Source organism: Eleginops maclovinus, chromosome 18, assembly GCF_036324505.1.
Source record: "Eleginops maclovinus isolate JMC-PN-2008 ecotype Puerto Natales chromosome 18, JC_Emac_rtc_rv5, whole genome shotgun sequence".
Taxonomy (NCBI): Eukaryota; Metazoa; Chordata; class Actinopteri; order Perciformes; family Eleginopidae; genus Eleginops; species Eleginops maclovinus.
The window spans coordinates 15,159,978-15,187,526 of NC_086366.1; the positions used below are offsets into that span (position 1 = coordinate 15,159,978).

The window sequence follows — 27,549 nt, forward strand, 5'->3', positions numbered from 1 at the left end:
CCATCGTTTGCCCAGAAAGTTTAGTGATAAATTGTTAATGTGCAATTAAGGGAAACGATCATACCTTAATTTACAGTTTACAATTTAATTCTTTCACAAAATCAAGTTAACAAAACACGATTCAGACATGAGTGCAGAGCCTGGTGCACCTGGTTGTGACAGACAAGAATACAAATCTGTCCTACATGTCACCACTATTAAACATCTTACATGGCTATTATGAGATGTATATATAAGATGAATCCGTAGCGTATTCATTGTCTGCATGTATTTAGCCCTCACATGCGTTAGCTATTTAGTGTTGGCAAGATTTTTTGGGATAAATCTGTAATAAACTTAATATTTCTGACTGGCACCTATTGACATTATAAAGCAATCCTGTAGGTATGGATCCTAAAGGGTATAAGAACATTAGAATCCATACCATTTGTTACACTGTTTTGGTGGCAAATGTATTATTTTCTTCCCAGAATTAATCAAAATGTTAAAAAATCCTGCAATGCTAAGACATTTGCCGATTTCTTCAAGAGTTACATTTCTTGCGCAGAAACATTTGGTAGCGCTTCTGTTGTGGAAACTGCTCAAAACCCCCTTTATGTACAATACACAAAGGAGAATTAAGCTAATAAAGCAAAATATTAGATGTACCTATACTTATCACTACAGGCCTTTGCCCCTAAATCTGCATGTGATTAGCATAAGGTTGCCATTCCTGCTAAGGGGAGAGTTGTTGGTATCAGTAGAACCCATTTCATTAGGATAGCTTGAGGTTAGAGGTCGTGGGTCCCCTGTGAATATATGAACACTTTAGATACTCTTCACCAAAATGCTGCTTTACTTTGAAAATGTATTTGTGTATTTAGCATTACATGTCATATCAATGGATTTCTTAATTTTTTTGTTTAGAATGATATCAGTACCTTCATTCTAACTTTGAAATTAAGATTGATAAAATGTCTTACAGACAGTCAAGGAACAATTGCAATCCAGCAGGTGTCAGAGGTTTAAGTCCGTCTCACTAAACCGTCTGATTGATTGTTATTAGAAGACAAAGGCCCCTTGTGTGGTCATGTCAGATTCAATCTTCATGCCTGATATCCTTTATGTTGTACGCAAGAAAACGATTTGCTTGTACCTCTGAGAATTGACCACTCAGTTGCTACCTACACCTGAGTAGCAGACAAGAAGCTATAAAACACATGTGGTCACAGTCTTTGCTGTGCCAAAGGTGAGACTCTGAGATGACAACAGCCACATGTGTCTACTTAACACTGTTCACTTGGATAGTGTCCTCTGACACATGGCTCAGACTAGATCAGTTTGCTGAGCGCAGTCAGTATGGTCGTGATGAAGAGAGAAAGGGCTGCAGCTCAAATGCATCATATATCAGGGCTGTTCATGACAAAACAAGACTGACTCTCACTTATGTGAGGTGAGTACATTTTTGCCAAATTGCAGTGTTTTCTGTTATTCCCTCCACTTGTATATTGATCATTAATTAGCTTTTTGTTTTGTCAATGATGTGTAAACTCCAGTGTGGTTTTCATTTATTACAATTACAGGGGCCTAAACACCATATTGAGAGAACCCTCAATAGACAATGAGACAATCTCTAGAGGAGCTTTGACAAATTACATTTTGAAGTCACTCTAATTAAATAATATAGAAAGGGCAACTATCAAAGTTGGTTCACTGTGCTTTTCCTGCTCCACTGTCAAATTGGTTGTTGTATGTTTTTGTTTGTTCAAATTGCAATTTAGCTTATGATTAGCCACACGTGTTGAACAGCTCAGTGATTAATGTAATGTACATTTGCTACATAGTTGTCAGACATCATGGTGTTTCATTTTTTTCCTATCCTTTTTAGATCTACTGAAAAGAGTGTTGCCTCTGAGTGGATTTTAACAGAGGACAAGATAAAAAAGTGTACCCTTATTCCTGGTGTGACTTTGAACAGCATTGTATTTAATGACTGTGTAAACCTGTTTCAAAAAATAGAGGAACCTGTGAAGCGAAACAGGCATGTCTGCAAGTGTAAATTGCAGCAGTTATTGGTGTATTCCCTGCCTCAGAGCAATCTTTTGCTATTTAAAATAAAGGTGAGCAACACATTTACAGAATAGTAATTCTATTCACACCAATTTATTGTGAATTGTATTAATAATCTTTTGTGTTTATTTGCTATTTTTCTTTGTACAGATAAAGGCTGATAATCAGAACACACGTTTAAATTACAGAAGTTTGTGTCCCTCATCTGTTCTCCTAAGATATGTGGCTCATTGCTACCACATCATTACCTTTGTTAAAGCGGAACACTTGAACACATTGGATTATTTTTGCATCTTAAAGGCAGGCAACCTTGAGGTCAAATTCCTGCACGTTTTTTTAAACACAGAATTTGGACCTGCTCATCAGGAATTTCTTATCTTCATTCTGTGTGAAAGCCAAGTGAGCCTGATGTCCTCAGAAAAATTGAAAAGGCTGTATGTCAGGATCTACTATTTGCAGGTTTGTACGTTCACCAAATGTGTTTCTGTGCAGCGCTTAGTCTCTTTGGACAGTGTTTTTCACAGACTCATCAGAAGGGAAAGCTGTAACAAATTCAAACATAGTCCCGTGAATTTAAAAGCACAAGAATTTCGATCATGCCATCTATTTATAATTGTTGTAAGTAAGATCAAAAAAACATGTTATACATTTAACATTACTGTCAGAGATGAATTGGTTGTCTGAGATTTGACAGGAATGTCAACAAACACTGACATGTTTGCACATAGAAGAATAGTTTTCTGTGGTTGGCACATAAGTGTGGGCAATCTTGATACTCATATTCTAGTGTGTGTTTATTGTGATATTAAATATAATGTGATGGAAATGCTTTCCTAATACGATAGAGAAATTGTCCAGATACAAATATACACATCCATTATATTTGGGCTAATTAAGTGAATTTACATGCAATGATGTATATACTTATATATCCAAAATAACAATGACACTCACACCAAATTAATCACCTCACAGTAGAGTATTTATTGTCATACTGCCCAAATGTATTTGTATTGTGTGATGTGTGCAGTAACTTACTCTCATCTTGTCAACAGATGCTTTCTGCTCAACACTGTCCAAAAGAAGCACTTCTGCCACAAACAGGTAATAGTATAAAACAAAAAATACTCAAATGTAATTAATTTCAAGAAGAGCCTGTTCTTCTTAAAAATTAGTAACTTGAATTGTTTTCTCCTTCAGATTGCATGAATTGCAGTGTTTACTCGGGCAGGATAGAAAATGTGCAGCCTTTGGACCTCAGCAGATGGGTTGCAAGATATTTTTTGGCTGCTGTGGTGCTACTTGGAATGTACATGACAAGAATAAAAATATCACCAAACAGAGTCAGTCCTGCTCATGGCAGCAACTCAACAGTGATGATGTTTTTTAGTTTGACATTTCACGGTCTTGTACCATCAGGTAACATCAATCAGTCGTCTGACAGGGTAGCTGTCCGGATCTCTGTTGTGGTGTACCTCTCTTGTGCTCTGGGAAGAACTGTACATGTGTTAATTGCCTGCAGGGCAGCTCATACTGTCATAACATTGCAACAATTTAGGGTTCTGCCTATTACTGTGTTTTTTATCTGCTCTTTTTTCAGCTCTCCTTTTCAAACTATGAACATAAAATACTGGTCTGAGGACATGCTTGTTGGGAGTAGTGTGGGTTCAACACTTAGATCCTGGGCTGTGTTCGGGCTGATAGAGCTACTGACGACTTTGTACATGTTGTTCATCTCTCTTCCCAGGTTGCTAAAATCCATCCAGACAAAATTAACATTCCTGAGTGTTCTTGTACATGTCCAACTGGTAAACTGTCTACAGAATTCAAGGGTAGCAACAAAATATGAACTGTTTATTAAGATCACTGGGTTAATTTAAAGAAATAATATATAGGAAGTTAGTGTGCATTTAAAATCCCTAACAACCGAGGAATAACTGCTCTTGGTACTGTAAATACATTTGAAAAAATCTCTGTCTTACACAAGATGCCAGACACTGCACAGTGATTAAAATCAATGAAAGTTGAATGTTATATATATATATATATATATATATATATATATATATATATATATATATATACATTTTATTAAGGTCGGCTACACATTTTAGACAATTCCTGACTGAAGGAATCACTTGCAGGGCTCTTTTAAATGGAAATGTCTCCTGAGTGCTCATTTATAGTAATGACTTATCATGACATTAGTGATGTAAAACTTTACTGTAAGCATACTGTGGGGTGAATAAATGTAACATGTTTTACGTTTTATGTTATCTCTCTTTTTGACACTTTAAATTACTTAAAAATAGACATATATCAGTACATATGTAAACAATAAATAATGTTAGCCCACTTGACTTTAAAAAACACATGCCGTATGCAAAATAGAGACAGGAAAAGCAAAAGGAAATACATCTAATCACGCTACTCTGTAGTGTGTTAAGATTACGCTTATTTGTTTTAAAGGCAGCCGTTTTAACAACAGTAGTTTCCAGTCGGGATTTGTAAGGTCTTTCTATAATCTTTCAAGCGATTTGAGAAAAAGCTGTGTTCAAATGTTCAAAAGAATATAATTTGTTGGAGAAATTAATAATATTGCTTATATTATTTTCAGTAATTAAATAAAGACTGATAAGAGTTGATTACTTAATAATATGATTATTTGAAAATGACACATGGCAATTGTTTGACTACATTTGCATTTGAATGACTTCAAGAAAGTAAAACACATTAATTAGATTAGATAGATAGATAGATAGAATCGGAGGATGAAACCCTCTTTATTAGTCACATACATGCACACAGCAGAGCACACACAGTGAAATTAGTCCTCTGCATTTAACCCATCCTAGTGCTAGGAGCAGTGGGCAGCTATTGTGCAGCGCCCGGGGAGCAATGGGGAGGGGGGATTGGAGGTGTCTGGTGCCTTGCTCAAGGGCACCACAGCAGGGCCTAGGAGGTGAACTGGGACCTCTCCAAGTAGCAGTCCACAGATTGCATTCTACCTAACAATGCACTGAATTTGGACTGCTTCAAATGGTAAATGGATTGCATTAATTCAGCACTTGTCCAGCCTTTGAGACCCTTCAAAGTGCTTTTACGTACAAACCAGGATTGACCAATTCTCACCTACTCATACAAATTAATACAAAGTGCCACCAGCTCAGGGAAACTAACTTTCACACACATTAACACACCATTATATTTTAAAATATTAGAGGAGCAGCATATATTTGTGAAAACCGAGCACTAATTTCTCTGTGTCGTTTATCTCATTGTAACACATACACACGCAGTATATAAACTTAACACAGCAATTGTTTGATTATAATTCTCATTAAAAAAATGAGAAAAAAAAAGTCCACTTTATAAACGTCCACTTCGATAAAGTGGACGTTTATAAAGTGGACATTTATAAACGTCCACTTCGATAAAGTGGACGTTTATAAAGTGGACATTTATAAACGTCCACTTCGATAAAGTGGACGTTTATAAAGTGGACATTTATAAAGTGGACATTTTTTAATTTTTTTTATCATTTTCAAATTGGATCTGAAATAATACATCAAAATGAACCTGATAAAACAATGCCACCGCTCTTGTTGGAATATCTGCCAAAGCAATGATATTACAATTACTACAAATTGATTATTTTGAAAACAACACATTACATTGCATGTTAGATGCTTTTAGCCAAAGCGACTTACACACTCAATACTGTGGACAATCACAGGCTCCACAAGGGTTTTTAATCAAGTTTTAAGATCAAAAAGGTATTTTGACTCAAAAACATTTAATATAATTAGGCCAACCCTTCTAGGAAGACAGATTCTAGTTTAGAAGATTCACATACTAAATATTGTAAATGTTGTAGGGATGGCTATTTGTCTAGTCAAGTGTCAGGGTTAGTGTTTCAGTCCCAAGCTCCTGTTCTCAACATTCATTCAACGTGTTTACGTCTAATCCAGAAAAACATTATTGTATTGAAGTCTCCTTGAACGGGACACTGAAGCCTTAATTGCTCCCGATGGGAAAATCCCAATTCTGTATGGAAGCGTGCTGCCAAATTGTGAGTGTGACAAGGTGAATGAGAGACAAACTAATATGTGTTTTTGGAAAAAGTTTAAATAAATTCAGTGCAGTTATTATTGAATAAAAAAATGATTCATGAGTGAAATTAAAATAGTAGTAAATGTTATAATCTAAGTTCTCACATTACATAAAAAAATACCAAAAAATAGTGATCTGTATAAAAAGGATGTATAGTAATAAACACAAACAATTAAATGAAAACTTAAATTGTTTAATTTATTTTACATTGGTTAGGTTTCAGAAAGAGATTTTATGGGGATACAAAATATAAATAGGCTCTGTTTTTTTACCATGGTTATTAAAGATTTCGGTCAGAATTTTCTGAATGACCAGGAAGTGTAACAAAATCTGCACATCATGCACACAGCATGTACCAACATTTTAGTAAATGTCCATACATGGGGAGATTTAATACTTCCACCTGGTCCTGGGTCAGACCCTTGGTCTCTGAGTCCCTCCCAGATGACTGAACTTCTCACCTTATTCCCAAGGGGGATGGCAGCTAGCCCTGGAGGAAACCCATTCCGGACACTTTTATCCACAATCTCGTTCTTTTGGTCATGACCCACCCTACATGATCATGAGCAAGACTAGTTTCTGAAGTGCAGTTATAAAATAATCTTTTGAGAATTGACACGGTGCTTGCATTGGCTGCTGATGTTTCTCATGTGGTAAAAAAACTCTATAAAGGTCAGCTTCCAGGTCAGAAGTGCTTTAGTAAAGGGTAGGGTGGTTCAAGATGGGTTTGATCACTATCATCTTATTCACTCTGCTGGCAAGGACAATGTCAGAAAACCAAACATGCAATTTGATTGGGCAGACAGGGTTTATGGAGTTTTCAAAAGAAGGTGATCTTATTATAGGAGGAGTGTTTTCTATAACCAGTACTCGAAAACTGAACGATAATGACTACCAGGCTATTCCAAATACGTACTGCCAACGGTAAGTGCTTGAAATGTAATGTATAAAAAAGGAATGCAATTTGTTAAAATAGCAAGTGTTATGTATGTGTGTCTGATGTGTTTCAATACAAACAGCTTTAATAACTTCTTTATTAATCAAGTTCCAATATTTTCTGTTTTCAGATGGAATGTCAGGGAATTGAAATTTGCCAGAACAGTGATTTTTACTCTGGAAGAGATAAATAGAGATGCTAAGCTTCTTCCTGGAGTTAGTCTGGGTTATAGGCTGTTCAATGGCTGTGGGACTGAAAACCTGATACGAGCAGCTGCAGAAGCTGTAAATGGAGACGACTCAAAAGGCTGCAGGGGTCCCATCCAGGCTCTCTTAGGCCATTCATCCTCTGGAGTGAGTGAAGGAATAAACAGCATACTGAGCCCACTATCCATTCCACAGGTGAGTAGATATAAATGTAGTGTCCAGTTAGTTTGCTTTATATATATTTACATCTTTAAAATGTTTACATTTGTATTTGCTGTATTTTACATGTTGTTTTTTTGTTGCTTTGAAGGTAAGCCATCTTTCAACCTGTGCTTGTTTGAGTGACAGAAAACGGTACCCCACGTTCTTTAGAACGGTGCCAAGTGACCAATTCCAAATCATGGGTATTGTGCAGCTTATGAAATATTTCGACTGGCGCTGGGTTGGGATTATTTACGCTAACACTTTGTACTCAAAAAAAGGAATTGCTCATCTCGCTAAGGAAGCACAACAAGAGGACATATGTGTTGACTACACATTACCTTACTCAAGGGGAAATTATGAAAGTGAGATCCCTGCTATTGTGAAGACAATAATGGAATCATCGTCAAATGTGGTCCTGCTGTTTATGTCCTATTCTAATACCAAATCATTCCTGTCAAATATTGAAAAATACAACATAACAGGAAAACAGTGGCTTGGTGGTGAGGCTTGGATCACACAAGTAGTCCTAGCTTCTGTCAAGAAAAAGAACATTTTACAGGGCGCAATGGGCTTTGCCCTCCCTCAATCATCTATACCAGGTCTTGGTGAATTCTTGCTCAAGTTTAAACCTGCGGATGAACCACAGAGTGCTATAGTTAAAGCTATATGGGAGATGTTTTTTGACTGCACCTTCTCCTCATCAAATATCACTACCATGTGCACTGGCACAGAGGATCTCAGGACTGTCTCCAATGACTACACAGACGTGACAAAATTCAGGGCTGAGAATAACGTGTACAAAGCTGTGTACTTGGTGGCATATGCCCTTCAAGCACTATTGCAATGTAAAAATGGCTCAAATCCCACCACGGGAAAGCCCTGTGTTAACAAAAATGAAGTTAATCCTAAACTTGTAAGTTCTGTTTTTATTTAAATATACATTATTCATTTATTGCTGAGTGATTCTAGGTTTTGTGCTACATGCTAAAAAATGTATCAATATCATATTATAGTTATTAAGTATCATTGTATCATTTGAATGATAAGGGTACGCTTGCTTAAATGTGCTGATTGTCCCTCTATAGCTGTTGGAACACATTCGTTACGTGAACTTCACAACACAGAATGGGGCCAAGGTTGTCTTTGATGAAAATGGAGACTCAGTTGCTCAGTATGAATTAGTTAACTGGCAGATGAAAGATGATGGCTCTGTGGAAATTGTAAATATTGGTCAATACGATACTTCATTTCCAGAGGGGGAAACATTTAAACTAAAAAGGAACACAAAAATCGTTTGGGGAGGAAATCATAATAAGGTAAAGTGAAAGGAGGGTCAGTCCCTGCATACTGTGTGCAAATTGTGAAATGGAGAGAAGGTCTTTACTTAATTGAAAACAAATTGATTTGTCGGATTTGTCTGATGATATAAAACACATATATCATTGCATTGCAGACATTACATTACAATATGTCCTAATACACACCACAAGATAACAGACAAAGGTTCTCATTAAACTGATCATTAAAGTTAACATTTAAAATTGAAATGTAATATACCATGTACTTTAAACAAGCTAATTTAATTTAGTGCCTTTTACCATTATATTAAATTAAAACTTAATAAACTATAAGTCCATGATATCATTTTGTTGCATTTGTGGGTTTTTACCTGCCGGATTTGACCTTTTCAGGTCGTGAGGTCTGTCTGCAGAGAACCATGCCCACTAGGGACTCGTAAGGCCATGAACAAGTTTAAGCCTGTGTGTTGCTTCGACTGTTTTGAGTGCCCTGAGGGAACAATAAGTAATGAGACAAGTGAGTCAATAATTCAAAATGTAATGTTTTCATTGGTATTGTAGTGGGGATCATTTAAAGAGCAACAATACAATTATGTTTTTTAATATAATATAATATAATATTTGTACATTTTATTGTTTGATTATTTCTTATTTCAGTGTTATGATTGTAATTCCATCTCTTTTACAGATTCCCCTGATTGTTTGATCTGTCCTCCTGAGTTTTGGCCAAATGAAAATAAAGACAAGTGTCTTCCAAAATCGACTGAATATCTGTCTTATAAAGAGATCATGGGAGCACTTTTAACTGGATTTGGCTGTGTTGGTGTATTTTTATCTCTTCTTACATCAGTAATTTTTTTGACTCACAAAGAGACTCCTATTGTCAGGGCGAACAACTCTGAGCTGAGCTTCCTGCTGCTCTTCTCCTTGACTCTGTGTTTCCTGTGTTCTCTGACCTTCATCGGCCGGCCCTCTGAGTGGTCCTGCATGCTGCGACACACAGCATTCGGCATCACCTTTGTCCTCTGTATCTCTTGTGTTCTGGGGAAAACTATAGTGGTGTTAATGGCCTTCAGGGCTACACTTCCAGGCAGTAATGTGATGAAGTGGTTTGGACCTGCACAGCAAAGACTAACTGTTCTTAGTTTCACTCTCATTCAAATTGTGATTTGTACTCTTTGGCTGATAATGAATCCTCCATTCCCAAAGAAGAACATGAAGTACTATAAAGAAAAGATTATTCTTGAGTGTGCCTTAGGTTCAGCTGTTGGATTCTGGGCTGTGTTAGGTTATATCGGTCTACTTGCTATCTTGTGTTTTGTTCTGGCTTTTCTTGCTAGAAAGCTACCAGACAGCTTTAATGAAGCTAAACTGATCACGTTCAGCATGTTGATATTCTGTGCAGTCTGGATCACCTTTATCCCAGCTTATGTCAGCTCTCCTGGGAAGTTCACTGTGGCTGTGGAGATATTTGCTATTTTGGCCTCCAGTTTTAGTTTGCTAATCTGCATTTTCTTCCCAAAATGTTATATTATTATCTTCAGGCCAGAACGAAACTCAAAAAAACATTTGATGGGAAAAATACCACCACAAACCCTTTAAGCTATATTCAACTGTATCCTTAAAACAAGCAGTCATAGTTTACTGCCTGAGAGTCCAACTTAAGTGCATAGTCACATATTGTAGAAACATGTTGTAATGTATGGTCTTATTGTTACGTGTTCAATACATTGAATATACTGACTCAGGTGTGGTTTTTATTTGATCAAAAATACTGTAGTGTACACTATATTACATCTAGTTTGGAACTGCATTATATTAATCTACATTCAATTAGTCAAATGTTTTCATTTGCAAATTGTTCAGTTGGGTAAACATGTGTTTAAATATTAGCTCTATGTGACATTCAAAGCAAATGATTCCATAACAAAAATAAAGTCATAATTGTACCAGACATGAAAATGAAATTGTTGTAAGCTTTTGAGTTAAATATTAAAGATGGCAGGTGTGAAATTATTTAACAAGGTGTCTGTTTTAATGTGATCCCAGACGTAAGGTCCAGTGTTGCCCAGCAGATGTCATTGTTTTGACTGTATTAAGGACGTAAAATGGAGGGACCTGGCTCTGTACAGTTTCTTTAAAACAGTTAAGTAATCTGGAAAATGTTGTTTAGCCATCACTGCAGAATACACATACAAGCAACTGAATCAGTCACCTATTTTACCTGGGGTTGGCAGACAAAGTTAAATCAAAAGCAGTAGTCGTGTGTTTAGGTCTTGAGAGAATATGTTACAGCTGACAAATCAGACCCTTCACGACTGCTTTGGAACGCCACTCCTATTAACCAAAAGAGTGTAATACTCCATAATATTTTAATAATAAAAAATAAAAAATATATATTCTGAAGCCAAGAACCCATGTAAATCATCATATAAGCACTCTTCCCTAAGACTAAACCGTTCTCTGGGGAACATAATAACCACCTCAGCTAACCTAAAATCCACTACTCACACCTTCGTAAGGCCCTTTTTCCTCATCAACAGTAAATTAGATAAAAAACAAAAAGTGGCTTTTTGAAAATAAATTGTGAAATATGTAGGACACACTTTCAATAAAATAAAACTAATCAGCATCACCTATTCTTAGAATCTAAAGTAGACTCCTGCACCAAAGTTTGTACATTTCAAAAGCATCCACACAATGTGGATTTGGTTTGATTTACAATGGTTCATACACCCAAGATGCTGTATGAACTGTTCCCATTTTTAGAGGCACTCAAAAATGGACAAAGACAAACAGTATTATTTTTGTATTATATCTTTTACATCATTTGAGCAACAGACACACACACAGACAGTTGGGCTGCGGGCATGGCACTGATCCCAAAATGAAATTGCTGGCCTTACGTTGTTGAGTTGAATAAAACACAAATTCAAGCAAAAGGTTCAAAGAAGGTTTCAATATATCTGTTGCTGCAGAACATTTTATTTCAGTCCCATACTTAGGCTATTGAAACAAAAAAATCTAAATACTAAAAGTTTGTTTCAGGCAAGTTATTAAAACAAGAGGTGGAAGTGTGTGTGTGTGTGTGTGTGTGTGTGTGTGTGTGTGTGTGTGTGTGTGTGTGTGTGTGTGTGTGTGTGTGTGTGTGTGAGTGTGTGTGTGTGTGTGTGTGTGTGTGTGTGTGTGTGTGTGTGTGTGTGTGTGTGTGTGTGTGTGGGTGGGTGTGTGTGTGTGTGTGTGTGTGTGTGTGTGTGTGTCTGTTTGTGTGATATAGATCCTAACTTTTGTCTATGGAGCAAATGTGTCTGCTTATACAAAAAAATGAATTATTTCCAGATAAGTAGATTTATATCATTTGTTTACCCTTCCTTAAAATTTGAATTAATGTGACTGAAGGCAACAATAAGAATTATCTATACAAATATATAATTAAACTTCTTGTGTATTTGGATTAGGGCTGTGTGTGTGTGTGTGTGTGTGTGTGTGTGTGTGTGTGTGTGTGTGTGTGTGTGTGTGTGTGTGTGTGTGTGTGTTTAAATTATGTTTGGGTATGCTATATTGTTTGGTACATGCATGACAGTGTGTATAGTGTTTGTCCTGAACACATCCATCACCTTTCCCGGCTGTTATAATCTTAACCAGTTATAGTTGCTGAGTCCTGTGGGACATAAATGAACCTTTTATGAAAAGAGAGCCGAGTCGCTGCATCAGACGCAATTGTAATGAGAGCATGTCTTTATCTCCCATCAAATGATTTCAAGCAAACATGCATACGATCCTGATAGCTATGATTTTAGCTCTGTATTTTTTTTATCTGAACAGGGTTTCTGGCTGTGAACGTTTTAACAGGTTTGACATGCCAAGTATGTTTAAGCCGGGAGACATAATGATTGGTGGTATTTTCCCAGTATTCAACAAAGAAATAATAGGCATTTCTATGTTCACGAGCGAGCCACCCGGAGTGAAGTGTGCTGGGTAAGTTGTAATAAATTATGATTTATTTCTTCCTGCTTGCTTCCTACTTTTATCGTACAAATGCATTTGCATATGTACAGCTGCATATCTGGAATTTTACAACTTTCTATCTCTAAAACCTTTTTAGATTTGACCTGCGAGCTTTTCGATGGACTCAAGTGATGATATTTGCGATTGAAGAAATAAACAAAGATCCTGCTCTCCTTCCAAACATATCTCTTGGCTATAGGATCCTTAACTCTTGTGCATCTCCCACAAATACTCTACGTGCTGCACTCACACTAGCTAGTGGAGCAGAGGACAAAGAACTGAATTCATCATGTCCTCCAGCAATATCTGCCCTCATAGCAGAGTCAGGATCATCTCAGTCTTTAGCTGTAGCTGGTGCTCTTGGGCCATTTCAACTACCAATAGTAAGAGTATATATCATATGTTTTTTAATGTTAGTATTCTGTGGTAATGTTTTTGTAGTGCTTGTCTTTTGGCATGTTTTTCAGGCTGTTGATATTCTTTTTAGGTGAGTTACTTCTCCACATGTGCCTGCCTGAGTGACAGAGATAAATATCCAACTTTTTTTCGGACAATCCCCAGCGACTTCTTCCAGGCAAAGGCTTTGGCAGCCCTCGTGAAACATTTTGGTTGGCAGTGGATTGGGGCCATACAGTCCGACAATGACTACGGGCGAAATGGAATCCTGGCTTTTACTGAAGAGATTAAAAAGCTTGGGGTTTGTATTGCATTTGTTGGGACAATTCTACGTACATACAGTATGGATAAAATTCTGGAGGTTGTGGAAATAATCAAGCAATCAACTGTCAAAGTCATTCTTGCCTTTGTTCCAGAGGGTGACTTTTACCCTTTGATGAAAGAGGTTGTAAAACAGAACATTACAGGAATACAGTGGATTGCCAGCGAGGCCTGGATAACAGCAAGTCGACCCTCCACACCTGAAATCTACCAAGCGTTTGGTGGAGCCCTAGGATTTGTTGTGAAAAAGATGGCTATTCCAAACCTACAACAATTCCTTACAGGCATTAACCCTTATGCTAATCCAAGTGAGGCCTTTGTAAAGGATTTCTGGGAGACGATTGTCGGCTGTCGACCTGTTTTACCTGGGGAAGACACAGGAACTGATTCAACAAATGAAATTTGCACAGGCTATGAAACATCATCAAATTCAAATGATTTGTTCTTCAATGTCACACAGCTAAGAGTGTCCTATAATGTGTATAAAGCAGTTTATGCCATTGCACATGCTTTGCATCAGTTGGTATTCTGCCAATCTGCCAGAGCAAAATCTATGAGGCAATGTTTGAATCCATCAGAAATTCAGCCCAAAGAGGTGAGAACAAGAGACAGCCACACTTTTGCAAATATACGATGAATATATCTGCATAGAAATGATCTTGTCAATGTAAACAATGATACCTCGACTATTGTGTTTCCCTTTCTAAGGTCACTGATCACCTTCAAAGGGTGAATTTTATCAATCAGTTTGGGGATAATGTGTTTTTTGATGTCAATGGTGATCCTCCTGCTTCTTATGACCTTATTAACTGGCAGCTGAAAAATGGGCAGGTGCAACATGTCACAGTTGGTCATTTTTCCTCAGCTGCTAACAATGATAATGAGCTCAGCATCCAGGAGGAGAACATTGCGTGGAGGACAGGGAAAATGGTAAACTACTTTTATTTTATGGCAATAGGCCCAGAGATTGTATTTCAACATGAGAACAAGTCCATAATACATTTTCAAACGTTTTTTTCCCTCAGGTTCCGACGTCTGTGTGCTCTAATGTTTGTCCAGCCGGAACAAGAAAAGCTCAACTCAAAGGAAAACCCCGCTGCTGTTTTGATTGTATTCCATGTGCTGAAGGAACTATAGCCAACTCAACAGGTATCACACACACGGTGCAGTAGTAAGCATTTAGAATATCCTATATCATTGTCAGAGTCACTGCATCACTTGTAATTATGTTGATTGTATATATATAATTGCAATGTTTTAACTAAATATATATTTATATACATTTTTGGGGAAATGTAACATCCAGACACATAACTGATTATTTCTGTTCATGATCAACAGGTACAGCCGACTGCACACCCTGTTCTCAGGAATACTGGTCCAATGAGAGGAAAGATGAGTGTATTCCTAAAATAATTGAGTTCCTTACATACCAAGAGCCGATGGGAATCACTCTCACTGTTGTTTCCCTGCTTGGGGCCTCCCTGTCACTGGCTACAATGATACTCTTTATCCACTGCAGATACACACCTGTGATAAAGGCCAGCAACTCTGAGCTGAGCTGTTTCCTGTTGTTCTCTCTCTTTTTGTGTTTTCTCTGTCCCCTCACTTTCATCGGCAGACCTACAGTCTGGACATGCATGCTGCGCCACACAGCTTTTGGTGTGACATTTGCACTTTGTATGTCCTGTGTCATGGGAAAAACTATTGTTGTTGTAACAGCTTTTAAAGCCACATTTCCTGGCAACAAATTAGCAGGAAAGTTTGATCCTGTACAGCAGAAGATCATCGTTTTTTCCTGCACACTGATTCAGATTGTAATATGTGTGTTGTGGCTTAAGTTAAAACCACCTTTCCCAGACATGGTTTTCAGATACAGCAATACAAAGATAGTTTTAGAATGTAACACAGGCTCTGCAGCAGCTTTCTATGGAGTGATTGGGTACATAGGGATCCTTGCAATCATTTGTTTGGTCCTGGCATTTCTAGCAAGAAAGTTGCCGGATAACTTTAATGAAGCTAAATGTATCACCTTCAGCATGCTGATATTCTGTGCTGTCTGGATCACCTTTATCCCGGCATATGTCAGCTCTCCGGGGAAGTTCACCGTAGCTGTGGAGATATTCGCAATTTTATCCTCAGCATTTGGCTTGTTAATTAGCATTTTTGCTCCTAAATGTTACATACTTTTGATCAAGCCAGAAAAAAATACCAAGAAACATGTCATGGGAAAATTGTGAAATAAAATATATGATCATTTTATTTGAAAAGATAATATAACTCCTAGTAGGGGTATCAACAAATAATCTAGCATTGTTTCATTATACTGAGTTATCATCAATAGGTCTGGTACTTAATATATTCATTGATTATCACTGAATGTATATTATATTGTTACTGTATAGATGATTGATCATTTTCTACCGCATTTAACATAGTGTTTTTATTTCCCAACAGATGATTTTCACTCTGTGTCAAAGTATTGTGTTAAAATTACACTGCAATTGTTGTTTGTGTTATAATAATATGATTTGAAAATATGCATTTAACAGAAATATAAATAATTATTAATTTGAAAAGTTGTTGTTAACAGTAGTCCAAGTGCTTCATGTTTTTGCTTTTTTATATATATGCAAATAAACAAAAATTAAACATCTGGCTCTGGTAGTATTTGTGTTTTATTTCCAATCTTAACTAAAATAAATGAATTTTCTATTTGAACAATTGTACACAAATAAAAACCCCATTCCTTTCTTCCCTTAAACATTTAACACGTCTTAAACTTTCTTTATTGGCTTTATCATTTTCGTAATCATCCAAAAATATATTGAATTTCTATTTTGTTTGACATTGATATTAAATTCATCATTCGAAATAAAGAAGCAGTAATTGCAATCATTTAGTGTAACTAGTTCACTGAAAATAATAATACATAAAAAATAACTCTTTGGGGAGAAAGTATTCAAGAAGGGTTTGCTTTATTTTATTTCCAGCAGGAATCTTAAGTTCTCTGACAATATGAATATGTTATTGAAATAGATTGCATACACATTTTTTAGCAACAGATAGGAATACAGTTATTATTTATCTTTGTATCATGTTTTTCTTGCTGTTTTTTTCTGGTTCCAGTATTATAATATAGCACTTTGGAGCAAAAATGCAAAAAAGGACACCAAAAGCTGAGGCCAAAATAGCAAAAATATGGACAGCCACTGTATATTTCCCAGCTGTGCTCACATAAACAGGAATAAAAGTAATCCATACTGCGAAGAATATCAGCATGCTGAACGTGATGAACCTTGCCTCATTAAAATTATCAGGCAGCTTCCGAGCAAAAAATGCCATTAGCAGGCACATGCAGGCCAAGATGCTGATGTATCCAAGAACACACCAAAAGCCAATCTCTGAGCCAGTCATACACTCAATGATGATGACAGCACTCTGACCTGTGTTATTGTTGTTGGCATGAGGTGGACTGGTCAGCAGCCAGATAACACAAATTATTACCTAAGTGGAGGGAAAAACGGGATGTTGACTTTTAAGCGACATTTTTTTAAAACATATTCAAAATTGACATATGGAAAGTGTTTGTACCTGAACAACTGTTCCTAAAAGCACACTGGCTCTCTGTTGCTTGGGTCCAAACCACTTCATGGCATTATTTGTTGGCAGTGTAGACCTAAAAGCCATAAGGACCACTAATGTCTTCGCCAGGAGGCATGAAATGCAGAGGGCAAAACTAATCCCAAACGCTGGGTACCTGATGCGGCAAAGCCAGTCTGAAGGCTCACCAATAAACAACAGGACAACAAGGAAACACACAGCAAGAAACACCAAGAGAAGGAAGCTTAGTTCCATATTGTTTGCACGAACCAATGGTGTTTCTTTGTATTTGAAGAATATAACGAGGATGGAGAGGGAAACACAAGCTCCGAGTACAGATACAACACACAGCACAATACCCATTAACTCATGGTAAGACAAGTACTCAATAGTCTTTGGGATGCAAAGATTTCTGGCTTTATTTGGCCATGTGTCCTCTGAGCAGTGTGAGCAATCTAAAGAATCTGGAGGAGGGTAAAAAAGAGACCTTTTTTAGTTTAAAGAAGTCACTTCCACAAACAAGCAGGTCAAGACAGGAGAAAAGGGGATAACAGCCAGAACACCAACGCACCAGTCTTATTACTGACTTCTCCCTCAGCACAGGGGACACAGTCAAAACAGCACATGGGTTCCCCCTTTCTCCTGGCGATGCGGGAACCTGGAGGACAACTGACGCTGCACACAGACTGGAAAGCCTGAGAAGCAAAGCTCAGAAAGACACAGATTATAATAAATATTCAGCAGGGTCTATAAGTTGTTATGCAAGGATCTAATTTAGATACAAACTAAAAGCTGTAATCACTTCAGATACAAAATATCCTTACAATAACAAATCAGTCAAAATCATGATGGGGTTCATGTCTGCAACATTCATTTGCAATTTATGGCAGTTTCAACTTGAGGGTGACATTTTCTCCTGCTTAATTAACAAAAAGTATATTGCACACAAATAAGAATAAATTAGCTGTTGTGTTTATCAAAATGAAATACAACAACCTGAGAGGTGAACATGGTCTCAAGCCTTTCTGCAGAGAACACACCTGCTTTCCAACAGGCCATTGAATCACTGAGTCGTTTATGACCAGGCTGCGACCATCAGGCAAGGAGGCATCATAGAAACCAACTTTTACCAAATGTAAAGAACCGTCAGGCCTCCTTTGCCAGTTCATGAGATCATAATAAGCAATGGGGTCACCATTTTGATCAAAATTGACTTTATCCCCAAGTGCAGAAAAATGTGCACGCTTCATGTAGTGAAAAAGCTGAGGGAGGAATGGAAACAGGTTATCTAAACACAAACTCTGGTGCACTTGACTTCTCACTTTTCAAATAATAATTAGGCTACAATGAGTCTCACCTGCCAAGGTTTGACATTCTTTATGTCTGCGCAGGTGCCATTAAGGAAAGGCCCCAGTCCGACTTTGCAGTTACTCATATCATGCAAAGCATTAGCCACCACATACACAGACTTGTAGACATTATATGAAACTCTTAGCTGTGAGACATCGGAATAAGGTGAGTAAACATCAGTTAAATCCTCCGTCCCTTCACATGGCAATCTGTTGAGGTGGTCGACACCTTCATGAGAGTGGTTGTTCACTGATCCGTTCAATCGGCAGTTAAACAATTCTTCCCAAAATTCTGCCAAAAAAGCTGATTCAATTATATTGGATGGTCTGAGACTGACGAGGTGCTGTTTCAGACCTGGAATTACATCTGCTCTCTGGATGGCAAATCCTAGGGTTCCTGTTAGTAGATCTCCAAACTTTTCCCAAAGTGATTTAGCAGTGGCCCAAGCTTCACTGGCGATCCAATGCAGGCTGGTTATATTCCGATACCGGACCTCTGTCAGAATGCTCTGCATCTCTGACTCACTACTGAAGTTAATGATGACCTTTGAGGATGACATCTGCAGTAAAAACAAAAATCCAGATTAAAGTGAATGTTTAATGTAAAAATGAAATGTCATCTTATTCAAGAATTTCAATTAAATAATGATGTCGTAGATCTCCTACACAAAAATAGTTAAAGGTACATAAAAGTACTGACCTGTGAATAGACACATTATTCAAAGATGGATTGAATATGCATATAAACAAGCCAGATTAGATTCAACAATGATGATGCTATGGGATCACACCAGCCGTTAAGAAAATTCAGTTGTGTCTGTGCACAGTTGTAATTCTGTTGTTCTGACACAGAACCACACTGCCCACAGACAGATAGACAGACAGACAGACATACATACAGACAGACAGATAGATAGACAGACAGACAGACAGACAGACGGTAAATACTGGACAAATTATTACACAAAGACTCACAAGGTGAAAACTTGTGAGAAGAATTACCATAATAACATCCAGGAGCTCATCTAAAGCCTGCTGACTCAGGCCCACAGGGTAGAAGTGAGTGTAGGAAGCACACACACCGTACTTCACTGACTCCTTCAGGAAAAGCTGAATGGCAAAGCGAGCATAATCAGATTCCACACCAATGATTCCCACCCAGGTCCAGCCAAAATAACTAACCAGCCGGGCCAGGGCTCTGACCTGGAACACATCACTGGGCATAGTGCGCATGAAAGTGGGAAACTCCCTTTGGTTACTCAGACAGCTGCATGATGCAAAGTAGCTCACCTGGTAAAGGAAAGATTAATTACTTTATGCACACACTGACTCACCGACCATTTGTTCAATAAGAATCAAATTTCAACAAACAAAGCATCGTCTTTTCAAGTATTCATTGGTTCAGAATTTGTCATAACAAGGTGCCTAAACACACAGATGAAGGAACCTGGAAATGCTGATTTTATCATTTTTAAAGGTTTTGTAGATTTCTTTCAAAATTAATAAATTTACACTATAATCGTAATATTGGTAGATTTGAAAAAGCAGTATTTCCTACTTTTACTTGAAAAAGCAAAAATGAGTTACCCTTTTGCAGTGAAAATCAAACCATGTACCATAACATTTTGTTGATTTAGAATTTCTAAACTTTTTTTTGATTGATTAGGTTACTTTCATTACTCTCTAAAAAAGATAAATGAAAAAAGCTAATTTATTTCTCTTCAAAGTTGACATTTGGAAAGGCATTGTATTAATAGTAAGGCAATGACACGCAACTGTGTGGCACTAAAGAAACCATAACATATAGATTTAACATGGCAAAAAGACATATAAGCACAATAGAAGTTACTTGTAGACAGTCTCACCAGTGGGATATGGAAAGAACCCAAGGTTTTTAGCAGAGCCATAGACACCCCAGAGGCAGCATCTCCTATGATTACCGGGGACACAGTTTGTGCCGCAGCACAGTTTAAATTAAAATCACTGTTTCTTTCTAGACCTTTATCCCTGTTCACACTCTCAGCTCTGGTGCCAATGTCTGGCTGGCCGTTCACCAACAGCAAAGCTGCTCTCAGAGACACAGGTATGTCATTACAGCTGTCACGGATATGGAACCCCAGCTTCAGATGTGGAAGGAGGTCACTGCGGAGGTTGATCTCTTTGATTGCAAAAGTCATAGTCTGCATCCAGCGCAAGGCACGAGAGCTGAAACTGTACAGAAATAAAATCAGTTCATCACACAGAATAAATATACATGTATATTAAAATACACAAAAACATGTATACAATAATAATAATGTGTACTGCACAGGTCAACAAACATTGAAATATTCACTCACTACTTAAATGTAATAGGCGTTGGTTTTGTTTTGTAATTTGGGAGAGAAAACACAGGGCTGTAGTGTAAAGGAAATAATCCCGCTAAAACTACATCTCCGTCCTCATACAGACTGTTTTTCCCCTCTTCCCCCAAGAAAACACAGTTATCCAGGCCAGCAGATGAGGAAGGTTGGCCCTGAAATAGAAAAAGAAACACAAGAAGCTTTGCAGCTATCATTGCCATTGCTGAATATACAAGGAGTAGCTTCCCTTTCTGGTAACATTCATAGGAGTATGATATTTCAGGACTCATGGTTTATACACTGCAGTGTGCACACATAAATCTGAGGGTACCGCCCAATTAAAGAAGTCAATGTGTCATTACAGTAATCGCCTTCTATGTATGAATAATCCAAAAGTCTTAATAAGCCAAATGGTTTTTCTCTGAAGCTACTTTTTATGCAGTGCTTTGTAGTTTTCATCAATAAGGCTATTATATAATTAATAAATAATCATGATATTACATCTATAATGCACCAGCATTAGTGTGCTATGAAAGACAACCATTTAAAACATTGCATTGGTTCAATATGAATGAATGCATGGTTTACCAGTGTGTGATGAGTTTAGAAATGAAGTGTTTAAGATGTCTAATAGATACAGTATATTTCTCACTTTTTGATTTTCTCAATATTTTATATTGATTTATTTTAATGTATAAATTATTCAAATAATCTTAATCCTCTCATTTTGTTTGAGTTTTATTCCTAATTTTAAAAAGTTGTAAACATTGTCTAAGAATTAAAACCCCAATTGCTCTGTTCACTGGAATATGTGTAATGTTTTGGGGCACCATGGACACCAAACTGAAAAAACTGAAATGTTGACTTTTATTAAATGTATTATGTCAACAGATTTCACATAACTGTATTAGCTTCGTTGAAAGCAATGGTATTAAGTTTAAATATTTGGTTAAACTAATATTATTGCTTTCAACTAACCTAATACAGTTGGTTGATATTTGTTGACATAATACATTTTCATTAAAGTCAGTGTTTCAGTTTTTTCAGTGAATGCAGTGAAATCAACAACATTTTTTCTCTATAAGTGGAAATTGTCTTTGATGATATGATATCATTTTCCTCTTACATCATTTATTTTTCATTCTGTGTTAACTGCCTTTAATCAGGCGGAGCTGCCCAATCCACCAATCCAATGACACTATGTCATTAATAAGATGTAACACTTAGAAGGTGACAAAGTGTTTATAACTTGTGTAATTTCTTGCGCTCTTTCTCTCTCTCTCTGTCTGTTGGGATGTGTGAATATGAATCGACTTGTGTTATTTCACTTGCTTTACTCTCAATGTGTCCTAACTTTAATGTATACCCCAATTTCCAGCTTCTCCTCACCGCTATCTGCAGCCAAAGTATGCAAACTCCAAAATAGCTTTGAGCCAGGCTTTGTGGCCAAAGGTGACTACATTATAGGAGGGATCTTCCCCCTTCACTATAACCAGGAGATGCCAGACCTGAACTGCACCTACAAACCACCACCAGTAAAATGCAATGGGTAAGTTTTGATAGATGTGGAAACCATACAACTCCGGTTTTCAAATGTAATGGTGTCTGATTGTGTTCAACTAACATTTGTGTTTGTTTGTTTGTTTGTAACACACTCTAGTTTTATTGAATGATGAGGCAGAATATACTTGTATTGAACAGGTTTTAGTATTCATTGATAATTTCGTGTGACATGCTAGAGAACATTCATGAAGTGTTAGCTTGAATTAAATGCACATTTAAGACAGATATTTTTTTAAATCTTTTTTATCCTGAGAAAGACACGCAAAAACTCACTTTCACATAGTTTTTGGTGGGTAATTCCCTAATCATCTATAAAATTGTTTTTATATTTGACCCATATGACCAAAAAATAAATAATTGAATGACTTAAAAGTGCAGCATTTCATCAATGTCTCTATTTTCCCCCAAATAAGTTAAATGTATATATTTCATAATAACCATGTAAATTAAAAGGAACCAATTAAAAAAGAACAGACCTGAAAACAAGTCTTTTTAAAGATAGATCCTGGCAACATACCAGAAAATGCGGACAAATAAAAAATAAACTGATCAGTTCTCAGAACCGAGATGCAAAGTTGCAATTTAGAATAGCTTCAAATTAACATCCTCTCTGCCTTTAATTTTTACTTTTCTACACAAACAATAAGTTAAAATGTGTATCTTTAGTGCATCTGTGTCTGCTTGGCTGCAGATTTGATCCCAGGGCTTTCCGCTGGGCTCAGACTATGAGGCTGGCAGTGGAGGAGATAAACCAGAGTGCAGAGCTATTGCCCAATTACACGCTTGGGTACAAAATCTTTGATTCATGTGCATATCCACTTACTGGCCAGAGAGCTGCTCTGTCTGTGTTGAATGGGCTGAGCGAGGATGACTTTCCCACGTGCAGCGGTGCCTCTCCACTCCTCGCTGTGATCGGGGAAGCTGGTTCTGCTCAATCTGTTGTGGTGTCAAGAATCCTGCAACCATTCAGAATCCCAATGGTAATGATCTTTTATTTTATTTGTAATCCCCACACAGTTATTTCTTTTACTATACTCTTTTTTTATCCATCTTTAAGCAGATCAGCTACTTTTCTTCATGTGCATGTTTTAGCGACAGAAGAAACTATCCCACCTTCTTCAGAGTAATCCCCAACGATAACTATCAGGTGAGAGTTAAAAAGTTGTTGATCATTTTTCACGGAAAAATATAAACGTATAATATTAAAATTAAGTCTGTTAAATGTTCTTTTAAGTGTGTGTAATGAGCCAAGTGTAACTCTTTCCTGTTGAACTTAGGTGAAAGCCATTGCTCAGCTGCTGGTACGCTTCAACTTCACTTGGGTGGGCTTGGTGCGAGGAGACCATGAATACGGGCGCTTCGCTGTGCAAGGTTTACTGAGAGAATTACAGGACACCAAAGTGTGTGTAGCGTACCAACAAATGATACCTCTGCTCTACAATCGCCAGAGGGCTCTGGAGATCATGCAGGTAGATGCCAGGTTGTATTAGACATTTCTTATCACACACAGACAACTTTATATTACATTCTGATCACACCTCAGTGCCAGTCCATATATTGGGAATTAGTTTCACAAGTAGATAGGGGGTATTAGCAGGCACTGCTGTTTTCCAAAGCATCTTTTGTTGGTATACTTTATTGAAACATATAATGACTTTACACAAATTACCTGTGAGTGTTTCTTTGAACTAACTTCTTTTTCTTCTCTTTCCCCTGTAAAACTATTTTCTCCATCATTGTTTGCCTTTTCTGTGAAGGTGATGCGTAGCTCTTCAGCAAAAGTGGTGGTGGTATTTTCAGCTGAGGGGGAGATGACACCTTTCTTGAGGGACTATATGACACAGAACATCACTGGAATCCAGTGGGTTGCCAGTGAAGCGTGGGTCACAGCATCTGTCTTTACAGCGAGTGAGTATTACCCCTACCTAGGGGGCACCATCGGGTTTGGCATCAGAAAAGGTCATATCCCCGGCCTCAGTGACTACCTGCAGACCGTGAACCCTCAAATGTATCTTAATAATACTCTGGTTAAGGAACTGTGGGAGGCCCTGTACGGTTGTGACCCTTCTCTGTCACCTGGCTCCCAGTTGCCTTCCTGCTCAGGACAGGAGTCCCTGTTAGAGCAGCATTCAGCCTACATGAATACATCCAGCCCTAGAGTGGCCTATAATGTCTATAAGGCTGTGTATGCAATTGCTCATTCCCTGCACAACCTTCTTCTTTGTCAACCGGGCAGTGGCCCTTTCCAAAACAACTCATGTGCTCAAAGCAACAACATATACCCTTGGCAGGTATATTTGAATGTTCTTACTGGAATTTCACTTTTACTGTCTTATTTGATTTGTTTTCATATTTCATATTATCTTTTGGTTTTCAAGCTCCAGTATTACCTCCAGGAAGTGACATTTAACATTGCCGGGGAGGAGGTGAACTTTGACCTAAAGGGCGACTCTATACCTTATTATGACATTCTCAACTGGCAGAGAGGCACAGACGGGAACATTGAGTTTGTCAACGTGGGGTTGTTTGATGGAACCAAGCCTGCCGGAGAGGAGCTGGTGATCCAGGAGGACAGGATAATTTGGGCAGGGCATCAGAGTGAGGCAAGCTGCTCACACTGTGTTTTTACCTTCATCAGATGCCAGCTTTTGAAGTTCTGTAGGTTGAAGGGGAGGTAAGTCAGGTGGACAGGACAAGCTGGATGAGTCCCTTTGCATTTCAGTGACAATAAATTGAAAGCCCACCATACAGTGTGACATGTTTTGTAATTAAATAATTTCCATTATATTCCTTCTAGTAGAATTATTTTAAAATAAAAATTAAAAATAATACTTTTAAAGCAACCCATTCTTGAATGACTTATGGACAATAACCCTGTCCTCAGTGTGACTATAAGCATTTCAACTGAAAGCCATAATATATAAAATGCACATAATAATTGTCAAGAGTGTTAAATTCTGCAGTTGCTTATAGCTTATATAGGCTAAGCAGCAATACAAAATGCAAAGCCCTTCAATATGCAGTAATGCTCAATAGAAAAATTAAAAAAGATTAAAAAAGCTAGATAGACTGAATTATCAATGTGTTCTTTTTTTCTTTTTAAATGGCCTTATCAAGGAACTGACTAAATACAGTATGTTGGCACACCGCAGAGCTGAAAAACATTATGTACTCCCTATAGGTGCCTATGTCTGTATGCAGTGCCAGCTGTCTTCCAGGTTCCCGGAAAGCTGTCCGTCGTGGGGAGCCTGTCTGCTGCTTTGACTGTGTACCATGTGACAGCGGCAAAATTAACAATCAGACAGGTGAGCTTGAAACCAAAAATGAAAGAATCACAATGCAATCCTTTTTCCACTAATATGTAATACTTGACTCTCTTCCCTTTAGATTCCATAGAATGCAAATTTTGTCCTGAAGATTTCTGGTCAAATATTGACAGAACAGCCTGCATCCTCAAGAAAGTGGAGTTCTTGGCCTATGATTCCTTGGGTATAGCCCTGACAGTGATCTCTGTGGTGGGTGCCTGCCTCACTATAGCTGTCTTTGCAGTCTTTTTCTACCATAGAAACACAGCCATCGTCCGTGTAAATAACTCTGAACTCAGCTTCTTCATCCTGTTTGCTCTGACTCTGTGTTTCCTGTGTTCCCTGGTGTTCATTGGAGAGCCAACATATTGGTCCTGTATGCTGCGACACATCATTTTTAGTATAACATTTTCATTTTGCATCTCCTGTATCCTGGGGAAGACCCTGGTGGTGTTGGCTGCTTTCACTGCCACCAGACCAGGGGACAACATCATGAAGTGGCTGGGGCCCAAGCAGCAGAGGGCCATTATTTTCAGTTGCACTCTAATTCAGGTGGTTATCTGTGCTGCCTGGCTCATTGACTTCTCCCCCTTTTCCATCCCGAAATACACAATACGAAAATTCCAAGATTATACTGGAGTGCAGCGTGGGTTCCAGCCTTGCATTCTGGTGCGTTCTGGGATATATTGGTCTACAGGCCTGTCTGTGCTTTATACTGGCTTTTCTAGCACGAAAGCTGCCTGGCAATTTCAACGAGGCCAAGTTCATCACTTTTAGCATGCTGATATTTTGTGCTGTGTGGCTTTCGTTCATCCTGCTTATATCAGCTCCCCTGGAAAATATGCAGATGCAGTGGAGTCATTTGCCATTCTGGCTTCAAGCTTTGGCTTGTTGTTCTGCCTGTTTGCTCCAAAGTGTTTCATTATTTTACTCAGGCCAGAGAAAAATACAAAACAGCATCTAATGGGAAAATAAAAGTAAAATATACTTAGTTGAAATGTATTTGACATTATATTCATTGTGCAACATTATTATTGTTATAATAATAATATTTGTGTTATTATTATTAATAATAATAATAATAATAACAGTTATTATTATTTAATTATTTATTTCACATGTATATTGACTGGAGATTTGTATAAAACTTATATATTGCATCTTGGCAACCATAGTACAGTGTACAGGGAAATATTTGAGCATAATAAGAAGGAGTTTATTACTCTAATGAATAGAATAAATAAAGATGTTCATTAAATAAACAAAGAGCTTTAGTAGTGACTATTCATTCAAGTTTTTGAGACTGAATTTGTTGGGAAAATATTGTCTACTGATCTTGTGCCTTGCTAAATCTATGAGCTTTAGTTTTGGATTGATCCATGGTCAATGTTTAAGGGTTTTGTTAAAATCCTGTCAAGAAAGGCAATAATGCTTTAGTAAAGACTAACATGTGCATAATATTGTACACAAGTTGGTTTTTTTTGGAAACATATTACAGATCTCAATCTGGGATTGCGCAAGTAAAATATTAGCAGTCTTTAAAGGGGGGCTCCGAATGCCACTAATAAGAGCATTAAACAAACAGTCTAAAGTCACTGCCAGGTTATTCCTCCCAAATGCAGTGCAATGAATTATTAATTAAAGTAAAGACACACAATAACTCTAATTTTCATGAACATTGAATCCTGTCAGATTGCATTATGTTAAAGTATAATTTACAAAGTATAAAATTGGTATGGTTAGGGATGTTAATCCATGTTTATTTTCTCACTAATACAATGTAAATGACATTTTATGTATTGATTTAACCTTCACATTTGAGGAATAAACATTCTAAAGGTTGAAAGTGTTGAGC

The 27,549-nt window shown here is 37.4% G+C and overlaps 4 protein-coding genes across 4 annotated transcripts; 3 read left to right on the forward strand and 1 right to left on the reverse strand.

Moving 5' to 3' along the window:
* The first annotated feature begins 6,973 nt into the window (after positions 1-6,973).
* On the forward strand, positions 6,974-10,432 carry LOC134880474 (extracellular calcium-sensing receptor-like). Its single transcript, XM_063907419.1, is given in 7 exon segments — positions 6,974-7,086; positions 7,230-7,500; positions 7,616-8,422; positions 8,595-8,825; positions 9,201-9,324; positions 9,496-10,388; positions 10,391-10,432. Coding segments are annotated over 7 exon segments (2,481 nt in total).
* Positions 10,433-12,675: 2,243 nt separating this feature from the next.
* LOC134880208 (extracellular calcium-sensing receptor-like) lies at positions 12,676-15,772 on the forward strand. The gene is made up of 6 exons (XM_063906983.1): positions 12,676-12,785; positions 12,913-13,198; positions 13,303-14,127; positions 14,241-14,462; positions 14,558-14,681; positions 14,874-15,772. Exons 1-6 carry the CDS (start codon positions 12,676-12,678, stop codon positions 15,770-15,772), a joined length of 2,466 nt encoding a protein of 821 aa, XP_063763053.1.
* An 844-nt stretch (positions 15,773-16,616) lies between these two features.
* On the reverse strand, positions 16,617-20,685 carry LOC134880209 (extracellular calcium-sensing receptor-like). The gene is made up of 7 exons (XM_063906984.1): positions 20,350-20,685; positions 19,487-19,774; positions 18,493-19,044; positions 18,176-18,397; positions 17,707-17,830; positions 17,127-17,599; positions 16,617-17,039 (listed from the first exon to the last, which is right to left on the reverse strand). The coding sequence occupies exons 1-7, from the start codon at positions 20,668-20,670 to the stop codon at positions 16,617-16,619; spliced, it is 2,403 nt and encodes an 800-aa protein (XP_063763054.1). The 5' UTR covers positions 20,671-20,685.
* A 1,525-nt stretch (positions 20,686-22,210) lies between these two features.
* Positions 22,211-26,669, forward strand: LOC134880210 (extracellular calcium-sensing receptor-like). The gene is given in 10 exon segments (XM_063906985.1): positions 22,211-22,375; positions 23,081-23,369; positions 23,450-23,536; positions 23,667-23,858; positions 24,147-24,680; positions 24,768-24,992; positions 25,571-25,694; positions 25,777-26,273; positions 26,275-26,503; positions 26,506-26,669. Coding segments are annotated over 10 exon segments (2,391 nt in total). The 5' UTR covers positions 22,211-22,325.
* Positions 26,670-27,549: the final 880 nt, after the last annotated feature.